This window comes from Staurois parvus, unplaced genomic scaffold, assembly GCF_062004578.1.
Source record: "Staurois parvus isolate SC_StPar_1 unplaced genomic scaffold, SC_StPar_1.0 ptg000201l, whole genome shotgun sequence".
Taxonomy (NCBI): domain Eukaryota; kingdom Metazoa; phylum Chordata; class Amphibia; order Anura; family Ranidae; genus Staurois; species Staurois parvus.
This window is the reverse complement of record NW_028317997.1, coordinates 904,008-918,682: the sequence shown is the minus strand read 5'-3', so window position 1 is coordinate 918,682 and position 14,675 is coordinate 904,008. Positions and strand designations below refer to the sequence as shown.

General features: G+C 42.3%; 1 protein-coding gene across 1 annotated transcript in view; it reads left to right on the top strand.

Annotated features, from left to right (window-relative positions):
* The window catches only part of STAC (SH3 and cysteine rich domain), a 399,298-nt gene that overhangs the window by 280,572 nt on the left and 104,051 nt on the right, over nt 1-14,675 (top strand). The window contains exons 3-4 of the mRNA XM_089678256.1: nt 133-233; nt 5,416-5,497. Coding sequence (XP_089534382.1) covers nt 133-233; nt 5,416-5,497 — 183 coding nt within the window. The remainder of the gene's footprint in view (nt 1-132; nt 234-5,415; nt 5,498-14,675) is intronic.

Genomic DNA, 14,675 nt, shown 5'->3' with positions numbered 1-14,675 from the left:
AAAAGCTGGAATAGTCATAAATCTAGTTTAAAAATCTGGGTATGCTTAGCGGGTCATGCTTTCTGAAAGATAACTTGACAGTTGCATGGAAACTATTGATTTGGGCTAATTAAATTCTGTGTTCATTGACAGGGACTAATACAAAGCATGGCCTGCGATGCAAAGCTTGTAAAATGAGCATTCATCACAAGTGCACAGAAACGATCGCTTCTCAGCGATGTATGGGAAAACTGGTGAGTAAATACGTGAACCTTGATTGTACTCTCTATTACATTTTAAAATAGACCACTTTTTTATATTGTTATCTTTGGAGAAACATAAAAGGGCTATACATTTTGGTGTTGTTCATAGATGTAGTAAAATTAAAACAAAAAAATGTGTTTGTGATCTAAAAAAAAATGTCTGAAATGAAAGAGAGTTGTTACTAAACACAACAGATGTTATTACATAAAGTCAGTGATTTAATAAAGGCTACTGGCTTCATCCCAGCAATCATACTGTACATTAGCTCTACAAATGAGTCATGTTAAGTAACAATATGAACAAGAGTCTCTATGCTGAAAATCTATTTTTAAGGGATTTAAGGAATACTGTACATAAAAAAGGTAATTAAAAAATTGGCTCCCCTGCGCTAGCTGTGGGTGCTGCCTTCAATTTGTGCTGCCTATTGACACTGGAAAAACAGTGCCAAATAGGGAGATGGCAATCTGCTCAGAACTGAAATAATATAAAGTGTTAACTTTTTATTTTGCTGGATTGCTTGTGTTATACAGCATATTAAAAATCTAATGAAATATACTTGTTAGATTTCAATCTAACCAAAAGATAATTACAAGAGAAGTATGGCCAAAGCTTTATTGGTCATACTTCTCTTCTGGGTCACAGGAGTGCACATATTTTAAAACTACTGGGACCCCGAGTCTGGTTAAAGCCTGCTGTCAGCTGGCATCACAGAACCATTCCAGGCTTTGAAAGGATCCCAAATCAAAGAAAATATAGTGCAGCGCTGCCATCTAAGATAAATGAATAGTTCATATAGATATCATGAAGAAAAACTTGAAGTGAAAGTCTTCCTTATAATGTATTGGTGACTGGAACATATAGAAAAAATGCGCACTCACCGACCGCGCATTATAAATGCGCATGTATATGACCATCAATCCAGGTAATCAGCAAATCACACGGTACATCCCTCAAAGGTAAGTCATCAGCCTTGGGTGTAGTGAGACTGACCCTCTCTCTGAGGGTTTCAGATCTACAGCAGCTCGTTTCCAGTTTATCTCATATCCAGAAGAGGGAGCCCATTCACTTAGGCTGTCCATTCACTGGTTCTAAGTGGTCTCTGAGTCCTGCTGCATATCACTACACCCAAGGCTGATGACTTGGGTGTAGTGATATGTGTAGTGGGTGACAGTGTAGTGGGTGACTTACCTTTGAGGGATGTACCGTGTGTTTTGCTGATTACCTGGATTGATAAATGTGCATGTATATGACCATCAATCCAGGTAATCAGCAAATCACACGGTACATCCCTCAAAGGTAAGTCATCAGCCTTGGGTGTAGTGATATGCAGCAGGACTCAGAGACCACTTAGAACCAGTGAATGGAAAGCCTAGGTGAATGGGCTCCCTCTTCTGGATATGAGATAAACTGGAAACGAGCTGCTGTAGATCTGAAACCCTCAGAGAGAGGGTCAGTCTCACTACACCCAAGGCTGATGACTTACCTTTGAGGGATGTACCGTGTGTTTTGCTGATTACCTGGATTGATGGTCATATACATGCGCATTTATAATGCGCGGTCAATGAGTGCGCATTTTTTCTATACGGTTCCAGTCACCAATACATTATAAGGAAGACTTTCATTTCAACTTTTTCTTCATGATATCTATATGAACTATTCATTTATCTTAGATGGCAGCGCTGCACTATATTTTCTTTGATTTATGATACAAGGTTTTTGTGATTCCTTTGAGTGTTCTAGCAGCTGATTATATGAGCGCTCGCTGTACTCCTTTTATCTTTGTTTGAAAGGATCCCACCTATATTGTCAGGATCTGCCTAGCTACCTGATTGACAGTTGACTCCAGCTCTCAGTGCATAGCTGAGATCCAAAGCCAGCTGCGCCCACCCCCTCACCAGCCCAGCTCCATTGAGCTCTGGAGGGACAGAGCAGTGATTGAAAGCCATTGCTATGAACTCAGGGCCAACTGAGAACTGAGTGATCAGCTGTCATGTGATTGTTCAATTCTCAGGCTTAGAGCCAACAGGAGACAGCTTCGGCATCAGAACAATGCTGCAGCATGGAGGTGAATACCTATGTTTGTTTTTGTAATTTTTAATCTACCCCAAACTTTTCCACTAATGCAATTTAAAAAATGACATATTGTTGCTCAGTCTAATCAAACATATAATGGTAATGTTATTTTAATTTTTCCTGACAAGGGGCGGACTGACAACTTATAGCTGTTTTTGGCTTGTTATCCCCAGCATGTTATCCTATGTGTCCATGCACACATAGACTGTTAGCAACACTTTTTGGCTGGAAAAAAAACCCAGTACTAGTGGGTTTCTAGAGGAGTTTTTTAGCTGTAAAAATGCTCTAACGTTGAAAAATGCAACAAAACACAGTAAACTGCGGTAAAATGCTGCAAACCGGCATTTTTTGGACCTTTTTTGACCAAAAAAAAAATTATTTTTATTTTGGAAAAAAACACTAAAAACCGCAAACGCGGCTAAACGCCACTGCACAAATGCTAAATAAAGTTGAAAAACTCACGGTTTAACGTGACTTTACACAGCTAACGTTACTAGCTGTAACGGAACCGGACCCAGACCGCTATTGGGTATTTCCGCTAGACGCCAGCTTCCCTGTCCGAACACATATCCACGGACACCACCGCTGATCATACAGGAAATAGACAGCACCAGACTCTTCTTAAGACAGGAAGTCAGCTGCTTTATTTTAACACAAACCCAAGATATATACACAGGGCGGGGAAATACAACCAGGAACAGGAAACACATCAGCAAGCCGTCCCCTCAGGGGGAAGGGCTGCCGGAAACACCCCCCGCCAAACCAAGACACACAATAGAACAAAGGGTTGCAGCACATGGCAGTGAACAATAAACAACCCCCACACCAATACACAAACATTACATCCCATAATAGTTTGCTAGAACAATGGGATGCAGCTGCATGGCAGAGAACAATAAACAATCCGCCCCCCCCCCCAATATTAGAACATTTCACCCTGTACCCCTAAACAGGCGCAGGGTGCCTTAGGCATAAGAGGAACAGGAGGAGCTGAGACAGGGGTCCCCCCACCCCCAAAAGTCACTCCCGTCACACCAGCGTTATCAAAACGTCCAATGTGCATAAGGACTCACACTTGATTAGAAACTCAAAACACATGTAAACACACCTCAACCTGCTTTACCCCCGGTTCACATATATGCAGCCACTCGGGCCACGTTTTGCACGGGCACGAGAGCCCATTCATTTGAATAGACTCCCGTGCCCGTGACACGCAGGGAAGAAGTCCCTGCACTTCTTTGGAAAACACAGCCCGCACAGGAACCTTGGTTCTCAGTACGTTTGCGTTTTCCAGTGAGGGTGGCGTGCCGCTAGAACTAATGGCACCCGCCCACGGGTCCACATTTCTCTGTGCGGGTGGAGCAGCTGCACGGATTTTCGTGCAGATCCGTAGCGGCACCACCCACACAGATGTGATCCTAGGGTTAAAGCACAAATTTTAACTAATTGCTGACCGCAGATAGCCGAATGACGGCTGCACTGCGGCCGGCCAGTTCTGGGTGGGCGTCATATGACGTCCTCCCAGAACACGCTCTCCTGCGCGCCCCCCGGGCGCGCACCCGGCGATCTCCGTGATCGTTGTGTCCTACGGACACAGCTGATCACGTGACGTGGTAAAAGGCCAATCACAGTGGCCTTTTACCACGTGATCAGCCGTGTCCAATGACACGCTGATCAACGGGAAAATGCAAATGCCGATTCTCGGCTGCACTTTCCTCACGCTGTCAGATCGTGAGGAAAGTACTGCCGAAAACCGGCAGTTGTCAGAGCAGGGATCGGCACCGATCATCAGGGTCACTGATCACCAGTGCCCCGATGATCGGTGCCCAGCAGTGCCACACACAAATTCCACCCACCTGTGCCCAGCAGTGCGTCCACCTGTGCCCAGCAATGCACCCACCTGTGCACAGCAGTGCGCCCACCTGTGCCCAGCAATGCACCGACCTGTGCCCAGCAGTGCGCCCACCTGTGTCACCCAGCAGTGTCACCACCTGTGCCCAGAAGTGCCTACCTGTGCCCAGTAGTGCCACCCACCAGTGCCCATCAGTGCAGCCCAGCAGTGCTGCCAGTCAGTGCCACCAGTCAGTGCCCAGCGGTTGTGCCAGTCAGTGCCCAGCAGTGCCACCAGTCAGTGCCCAGCAGTGATGTCAGTCAGTGCTACCTATCAGTGCTGTCTATCAGTACCCATTATCAGTGTCGCCTATCAGTGCCACATATCAGTGCCACCTATCCGTGACACCTCATTAGTGCTGCCTATGAGTGCCGTCTACCCTTGCCACCTCATTAGTGCCGCCTATCAGTGCCGCCTATCAGTGCCCTTCAGTGCTGCCTAACAGTGCTGCCTATCAGTGCCCATCAGTGCTGCCTCATCAACGCACATCAGTGAAGGAGAAAAATTACCTGTTTGAAAAATTTTATAATAGAAACAAAAAAACTTTTTTTTTTTTTTTCAAAATTTTTTGCACTTTTTTTGCTTATAGCACAAAAAGTAAAGTGCCCAGCAGCGATTAATTACCACCAAAAGAAAGCTCTATTTGTGAGAAAAAAAATTATAAAAATTTCATATGGGTACAATCTTGCATGACCGCGCAATTGTCAATCAAAGTGCGACAGCGCTGAAAGCTGAAAATTAGCCTGGTAAATAAGGGGGTATAAGTGCCCTGTAGGCAAGGGGTTAAAATGCAAGAAAAGTAATCCAGGAAACACAAAAGTCCTTTACACTTCTCAGATAACTTCTTCTGTTCTTAGGATGCTTCCAGTGTAAATAAGGCCTACTACATTGCTGGTAAAGGATCTTACAATTTATATTGTGCACCTGGATCTTCCACAGTGGTGCATACAGAGGCATACATACCACATGGAACTGGATGTGTGGTAGTGTGTGATTTCACTCAAAACCTAGATGTTCTCATTCACATGTTTATTGAGTCGTGATTTCCCTTTTTATTCCTAGTTTATACTGTAAAACTAACATATACTTTGTAAAATTATTTTTATTAATATTATGTTATTTGTACTTTGGTGTAAGTATTTGTCTTTTAGATAACTGACTTTTATTTTACTTACTTTCTTTTTTTTTCCGTTAATGGTACGTTGTAGCCAAAAGGTTTTCGACGCTACTATAGTTCTCCTTTACTTATTCATGAACAGTTTGGATGCATCAAAGAAGTAATGCCTATTGGTAAGTATTGATATATACCATATCAAAAACCTTTGATATTCCTTATTCCAGTTATTTAAAATGACAAATGCAGCTAAATAATGTAATGAGTAGAAGTTTTTTTGTTTTTTATTAGACATGGAATCAGTTCATGAGCAGGATTTACTTATTACATCTCTAGTTCCATTCAATAGCAATACCTTAGATTGTATGCCCCTTGAGGGTTAGGGACTGATGTGAATGTACAATATATATGTAAAGCGCTGTGTAAATTGACGGCGCTATATAAGTACCTGGAATAAATAAATAAATAATAGCATTAAGGATCTCATTTACAGTATATTTTTCAGAAGAAATAGGTTCATTTTTCTATGAAATGAATATGTTTATGCAACACACTCAGAAAAGTACATCGGTACATGCAACTTGCTGAAGTACAAAGCACAGGTAGAGGGACTAAAGTGCTCCTTAGGAAACCTAGCTGTGTAAGCCTACACAAGGTGAAAATACTTCTTAGTGAGTACCATCTTTGGGTGGAAGCAGGGGCGGACTGAAAACTCATGGGGCCCCCGGGCAATAGGGGATCATGGGGCCCCTGTGTCCTTGCCCAAACTCAAAAAAGCCTATGAAAAAGGTACCAGGGGCATCTCATGGGGCTCCCTACTGACCCGGGCCCTCGGGCAGTGCCCAAGTTTCCAAATGGTCAGTCCGCCCCTGGTTTGGTCCCTAAAAAAGAGCCCTGGCAGACTGATCACACCATAACCCTCAAATGACACAGTCGTGCCCTGGAGCGACTATGGCGCAAAACCAAATCCCAACAAGTCTTCACCCGCTACAGATCTGGCTTCCACACCTACACCTCCTCCCTCCACGCAGCCAAACAAGCCTACTTCCTGACCCTCATCAAGGCCCTCTCCTCCAATCCTCGCCGACTCTTCTCCACCTTCAACTCTCTACTCTCTCCACCCCCACCTCCACCCAGCACCTCACTCACCGCCCTTGAGATTGCCAATCACTTCAAAAACAAGATTGACACAATTCGCAAGGACATCGCCGCAACTCACACTCCCTTTCTCTCCTACTGACCCCGGGCCCTCAGGCAGTGCCCGAGTTTCCAAATGGTCAGTCCGCCCCTGGGTGGAAGACCTTTACCAGAGCCTTATAAGTTGGCACTGTGGTGGGAAATGCATCAAGGCATAATCACTGCTGTACGTGTCTTCTTCAAAAAATCTCGAGTTTCCTTCATTGCAATCGTGGACTCTGTTTTTCTGTGTTGTTTTTTATTTAGCTGAGCATAGCCATGGAGTCAGAGCAGTTTTAAGGGGTGGATGTGTTCAGTTTCCCCTAGCAGCATTTTTTTCTATGGCTTTTACTTGAATGCCAACTGTTAAGAAATGCATTAACCCAAAAGTCTTTTCACCGGTTGGACAGGGTTATGTGCAGTCATTGTGCAATAGTCAATGCACATAGAATGGGTATTATTCATGTTTAACTAAAATATGTTTAGAAGGTATGTTTTTATGTAAATTAAAAAACAAAACAAATTTTTTTCATTTTCTTTTCTGGAAAATTCATGTGTAAATTAAATAAATTATTAACGGTATCCCTACAATAAAAAAAAACCCACAAACGTATGTGAACACTTTTACCCCAAAAAGTGTATAAATACCAAAATATTATTGTTATGCTCAAACAAATCACAATTATTATTATTATTATTACATCGAGTTTATATAGCGCCAAAGGGTTTGCTCAGCGCTGTACAATAGAGGGGGGGACAGTACATGAAACAGTACAGCAACTACAAACAGCACACGAGGGGTTAGAGGGCCCTACTCTTTCGAGCTTACAATCTAGGAGGGAGGGGGTAGAGGTACAGGAGGAAATGGCTGTGGGGGATGGAGTGGTAGGAGGAATGAAGGAGAACGACTGTTAGGTGAGGGAGGGGTAGGCTTCCCTGAAGAGGTGGGTTTTCAGGGAGCGCCTGAAGGTGAGGAGGGAAGGTGACAGTCTGATGGAATGGGGTAGTGAGTTCCAGAGGATGGGGGAGGACCTGGAGAAGTCTTGCAGTCGTGTGTTGGAGGAGGAGACCAGGGAGCAAGATAGAAGGAGGTCCTGTGAGGAGTGAAGGGTACGGGTAGGGTGGTACCTGGGAATCAGGTTGGTGAGGCAGTTAGGGGCAGTGTTGCGAATGGCTTTGTAGGTCAGAGTGAGTAGTTTGAATTTGATGCGTTGGGCAATAGGGAGCCAGTGGAGGGATAGGCAGAGGGGGGTGGCAGAGGTGGAGCGGTTGGTGAGGTGGATGAGTCTAGCCGCTGAGTTCAGGATGGTCTGAAGCAGGGATAGCCTGCACTGGGGTAGGCCGGTGAGGAGGGAGTTGCAGTAGTCAAGGCGTGAGATGATGAGGGAGTGTACTAGTAGTTTAGTGGTGTCTGGGGTAAGGAATGTACATATCTTGGCGATGTTGCGGAGGTGGAGCCTGTATGTGTTTGTAAGTGATTTGACATGAGGTTGGAAGGAAAGGTTTGAGTCCAGAATGACGCCAAGGACTTTGGCTTGCGGGGCGGGATTGATGGTGGTGTTGTTGGTAGTGATGGATAGGATGGGGGGGGGGCGCGGGCATGGGGAAAGACGAGAATCTCGGTTTTGGAGAGGTTAAGCTTGAGGAAATGGAGCGACATCCAGTCTGAGATGTCGTTTAGGAGGTGAGTGATGCGGGCGGGGAATGTGGGGGTGAGGTGAGGGGTGGAGAGGTAAATTTGAGTGTCATCAGCGTAGAGGTGGTAGTTGAAGCCGTGGGAGTGTATGAGTTTGCCAAGGGAGGAGGTGTAGATGGAGAAGAGAAGGGGTCCAAGGACGGAGCCCTGGAGGACCCCAGCAGAGAGGGGGAGGGAAGGGGAGGTGGCACCGTTGTAGGAAACGCTGAAGGAGCGTCGGGATAGGTAAGAGGAGAACCAGGAGAGAGCGGTGTCTCTGATGCCAAGGGAGAGTAGTTTATATTATCATATCCTAATAAATCAATAAATGTAGTGTCCATCAAAGTCCATATAATCATACAGAAAATTGCAGTCCTTCATAAAGTCCAAAACTCCTTGTTGTAAAAAACTTCTCAAGTGACCGGACCAAATACCTAAAAAAAAACAAAAACTCATATAGTGCATTATCTTTTGCAAAAATTAAATAAACCCCTGTGATATAATCACAAAACCACACGTGATCACTAATGGTGCAAAAAAGTGAACAACCGTGTACAGCATGCCAGTGAAGACCCTTTATGATTAGTCGAATGACGAAACGCGTCAAAGGGAAGTGACGTCAGGCGCACAGCGGAACCGGAAGTGGTTGGGTGGCCATTTTGGATCCTGGAAACTCCTATTCAAACTTCAGGAGAGGTTTCAGAGGATCTCCAGATGGCTGGTAGCTATGCTAAATGTAGAGATGGCGATTTTAAAGATGTATTAACATGTAAGCATAATATTGAAGCATATTTTATAAGTGTTATGCGGGTTCACACTATCATTTATCTCATATATGGTTGATATCGTTTGGAGCATGGAGATTGGTGGTTAGCAGGGGCGGACTGATCATTTGGAAACTCGGGCACTGCCCGAGGGCTGGGGTCAGTAGGGGGCCCCATGAGATGCCCCTGGTACCTTTTTCATAGGCTTTTTTGAGTTTGGGCAAGGACACAGGGGCCCCATGATCCCCTATTGCCCGGGGGCCCCATGAGTTGTCAGTCCGCCCCTGGTGGTTAGAGAAGAATATATCCCTGTGGCAGTGAGGATCTTCCTATTGGAGTATATTTACCACATCATCCTACCTAAGGATTACAAGATTTATGATTTTTGATATCTGGTAAGGGTATTCAATCTGCACACTCTAGACGTGTACACCTTTTTTCACGTTTTTTGAATGGTTTTTCACAGTATTGTTTTCACTGGCACGTTGTACACGGTTGTTCACTTTTTTGCACCATTAGTGATGACGTGTGGTTTTGTTATGAAGGACTGCAATTTTCTGTATGATTATATGGACTTTGATGGACACTACATTTATTAATTTATTAGGATATGATAATATTGTGCAATAATGAAACTTATACATATACTTGTGAGCACCTATGATGAGAGTCTAAAATATTCCAATTGATTGTCTATATAAAGTGACGAACAAAATGTAATACAGCTGTGGTTCGCTGGCACTCACACCAACTCATTAAACAGTGTTCTCTGACTAAAAGATAAATATACTAATAGTGCCGCGCTCCTATATAAATTAACTGTAATAGTTTGTGTTATGATTTCCAAATCAATTGATAAACAAAATCAATAAATTAAAATTAAACAATAAAATATAACATATAAAATATAATATATGATGCAGGAATTGATCATCTATTGCCTATAACATCATATAAAAATGATAAAACATAACTGTGCTTGTGATCATTTGTGAAATCTAATGGTGAGCAGAAATCAATAAATATGTGCACATAAAAAGTCCTCTTCCAATGTAAATTGCAATGGTCAAATACTACTCCCACAATCCAAGTGCAGTGTGGTCTTAATATGCGCTCACCTTAACCTCTTGCCGTCCGCCTGCTGTTTATAAACGGCAGGGCGGTGGCACTCCAGGGGCGGGTTGCCGTTCCTAAACGGCACCCGCCTTTTCTAGCTGTGCGCGCTCCCTGGGAGCGCGGACCACCGCGATCCGGTGTCCGCTGTGTCCTCCGGACACAGTGAAACACCGATCATTGGACAGGACCTCTGTACGAGGTCCCGATCATGTGATCACTGATTGGCGAATCAGTGATCACATGCAAAGTAGTAAGCAAGATGTCACTTGCGACATCATTGCTTACTATGTGTGAAATCTGTGAATGATCACCGAGGTCACATGGTACAAGGCTATTCACAACAGCCTTGTACCATGTGACAAGCTGTGACCAATCACAGCTCACTCAGTACTTCTCAATGACTGCAAGAATGCAGACAGAGAGAAAGAGAAATGATTGCTTTTACATCCTATATGGGTGTAAAAGCAATCAGTGTAAAAAAAAATAAAAAATCTTCATCACCCCCCACAAGTAGTACAGTGTTACCATGGTGACACTGTACTGCTAGGGTGACAGTATGTAAGAAAAAAAATAAAAATAAAAAATAATAATATAAAAAAATAAAATAAAAATGTAAAAAAAAAATGTTTAAAAATTATAATTTTTGGTTATAAACTAATTTGGATTTTTTTTTTTTAATAAAAAAATAACGGAATAAATTTTGGCCAAGATTTATGATGAAATATTATTTATTTGCAAAATTTTATTTAAAAAAAACACTTTTTTTCAAAATGTTTGGACTTTTTCATTTACATAGTAAAAAAAATAAAAATCCCAGCGGTGAATAAATACCACCAAAATAAAGCTTTATCTGTCTCAAAAAAATGGTAAAAAATTCATATGGGTACAGTGTTGCATGACCGCGCAATTGTCATTCAAAGTGTGATAGCGCTGAAAGCTGAAAATTGCCCTGGTCAGGAAGGGGGTAAAAGTGTCCGGACAGGAAGTGGTTAAGTTTTGCCTAACTAAATAGGCAAAACTGGCTTTTTGTCCTTACAGGACTGATGAAATAATCCTCCTGTATGGGGTTTTCCGAATGGCAAATAAATGATTGTAATTGGATCTTAATCCACCTGGGGTCTCTGCAGTGAATGTGACTGATGCTTGTCAGGAATGGATGGATGGATAGATATCTCCCTTTTTCCCCTCCAGGGGTCTCCTTCCTCCTGTATCAATCTCTCTCCAGTGTATCACGGATGGATAACATGAGAGAAAAAGAAACCATGGTGCCTTATCCTCTTCTGTGCAATAGTCTTCCCTGATTTGTTTGAGCACTAACTTTTTGAGAGGGAGCATAACAATAATACATGTGTAAATTAGCACTGAAAATAAAACCTAAACAATGCCTTATCTATTAAAAAGTAAATATGAAAATTAATTAGCTAGACCCATGTACTATCATTGTGAGCAAAAAAATACAAACTATTCTGCATGAATAAGTCCTAAAATGTGCTCTGAACATTACTGAGTTTATGGTCATGGGTGTATGGTTTTTGGATCTTGTTGTCCATACACTGTAAGCATGTAACATTTGTTATGAGATCATTTATTGTATGGGATAGCATCCTAATGTTGCCTAATTCATAACTCAGTTACAGATGGTTATACACATGCAATTACCTAAATGTTTACTGCATTCTAGTTTCCAGTTTATTTTAAGTGACAACCACTAAAAATAAATGGTTATATGGGGTATTGGGGTATATCCTTTCTTCCCTCCATTCACTGTACCTGAGGCAGCTGCTCACTAGTACAACAGAGGTCAGGGCTTGACCAATCAAAAATATACAAATGTATTAGTCTGAGCTCCTTTGTTGCCTGTTTACATCAGTTTTCATGTGTAGCAAGCTCAACCTCTCACAAAATCCAACAATTCCAATTTAACCTCTCAAAAATATTCTAATTCGGCCTAACTATAGCCGTATACAGTGGCCTACCGGTCCTAGCAGGCTATGCTGCTGCTTTGGGGCCAGGGGTGGAAGAAGGGCTCCAATAGGGAGGATGTGGAGGAAAATATACAGAAAATGTGTGTGTATGTGCAGATAATACAAATTCAGTACTGTATGTACTGAATTAAATATTGGAGACGTTGTAGTTGTCTCTGACTCTGACCCCTGTGAACTCTCAAGTAAGGAAAAGTCACCTAAATACTGACAAGACAGCTGAGGTTTGTAGTTCTCCAAAAAAACACCCACATTTTAAAGACATTTGTATTAGTGCTATAAATTTCTTAAGTGCAAGAGAGTTTATCAGGAATCCAACTGTGGTAGCCTCTAGCATTCCACAGACCGGAATCCCCCAAGGTGCGGAATCTAAGCTCCGACCTGCTTGTTCACCAGGGCCCCTGATGGTGGGGATGGACTTGGAGAAGGCCGAGACCAGGTCGCAGCCCCTGGGTTCACCCAGCTGTGGTAGAAGCACCGTAGAAGGTGTATAGCGGGTAAGAATCTGATGTGAGGAGGTAACTAGAGCAGAGTCGGGCAGGCCGGGTTGGTAACAGTGGTGGCGGTGTAGTACAGAATCAGCAGGCAGAGGGATAAACAGGTCACAAGCCGGGTTCGTCAACAGGAGGTCAGAACGTGCGGGGTTAAGCAGGAGAATGGTCAGACAAAGCCAGGGATCAGAACAGGAGACGGACAGCAAATCAGGGTCAGGCAGGGTCGGCAACAAACAATCTACTCTCAGGAACACAGAAAAGACCATACAGCAATTGAGCATTGCAAGAGCCACGTTTAAATAGCCCGACCGACTCCTGACAGGCGCTCCTGGGTCCTTGTGCTTGCCCGACGCCATCATTGGTGACAGGCGCGTCTGGGTCCTAGTGCCCGCCTGCCTGTATGTCTTCTCAGGATTCTACGCATGTGCAGATTCGATCGCCGCGGCGATCTTCTCATTCCCTGACAGAGTTTAGAATTTTCATCAAGGCTCTTAGATCCTAAACCCTTAAAAACATCTGTTGATGCTCAAAAAACATTGGTGAACTACTGAGGACAGAGTAGTTTGCTAGAAAATAGAGATTAAAAATGTATTTGCCTTCTTACTGTAAAGAGCCTGTTTCTCAACTTTATTCCATACGCAACTGATTTTTTTTTGTACAAACCTGGAAATAAAATGTTCACCTGCCAACTATTTATATTTATCTTGGATTTATGTATACATAATAATTTGATCAATAGTCTTTTTTCCAAATTAAACTGGACCTGTTTTCCAACCTTTCATGATAATTGAGATATCCTATGCTCTTAATAATTGAGATGTCTTTCTTGCACTGCAGTACACAAAACTGTACTCCATTTTCCAGATGCGGTATTACAAGTGACTTTTATCAGGGTAGCACTATACTTGCATTAGATATTTTTACTCAATTTTTATGTCTCTAAATTGCATGTGCTTTTGCAGCTGCTAATTTGCACTTAGTGGAGTAGCTGAACTTACAGATAGTGAGTATTCAATGACCTTCACCAGGCCCAATTTTCCTAAATGCATTAAATAAAATTCCATTCCTGGCTCTTATGCTTCATCATAACTATCGTATTTTCCGGCGTATAAGACGACTTTTCACACTAAAAAAAATCCCCCAAAAATCAGGGGTCGTCTTATACGCCGGGTATACGCCAGAAAACTGTCCATCCCGGGAGCTGAGGTAATATGGAGGGCACATCTTCAAAATCCCCAAGTGAAAGATTGCCAATAATTAATTTATTTAATCAATAAATAATTTACCCCGCTGGATGTAACTTCTTTATGTTCGGCTGGATGTCACTTGTGACATCATTGCTTACTACGTGTGAAATCTGTGAATGATCACAGAGGTCACATGGTACAAGCCTATTCACAACAGGCTTGTACCATGTGACAAGCTGTGACCAATCACAGCTCACTCAGTACTTCTCAATGAGTGCAAGAATGCAGACAGAGAGAAAGAGAAATGATTGCTTTTACACCCTATATGGGTGTAAAAGCAATCACTGTAAAAAAAAAAAAAAAAATCTTCATCACCCCCCACAAGTAGTACAGTGTCACCATGGTGACACTGTACTGCCAGGGTGACAGTATGTAAAAAAAATAATAAAAAATAATAATATAAAAAAATAAAAATGTAAAAAAAAATGTTTAAAAATTATAATTTTTGGTTATAAACTAATTTGGATTTTTTTTTTTTACTAAAAAGATAACGGAATAAATTTTGGCAAAGATTTATGATGAAATATTATTTATTTGCAAAATTTTATAAATAAAAAACTTTTTTTCAAAATTTTTGGACTTTTTCATTTACATAGCAAAAAAAAATAAAAATCCCAGCGGTGAATAAATACCACCAAAATACAGCTTTATCTGTCTCAAAAAAATGGTAAAAAATTAATTTGGGTACAGTGTTGCATGACCGCACAATTGTCATTCAAAGCGTGATAGCGCTGAAAGCTGAAAATCCCCCAAAAATCGGGGGTCGTCTTATACGCCGGGTATATGCCAGAAAACTGTCCATCCCGGGAGCTGAGGTAATATGGAGGGCACTTCTTCAACATCCCCAAGTGAAAGATTGCCAATAATTAATTTATTTATTCAATAAATAATTTACCACGC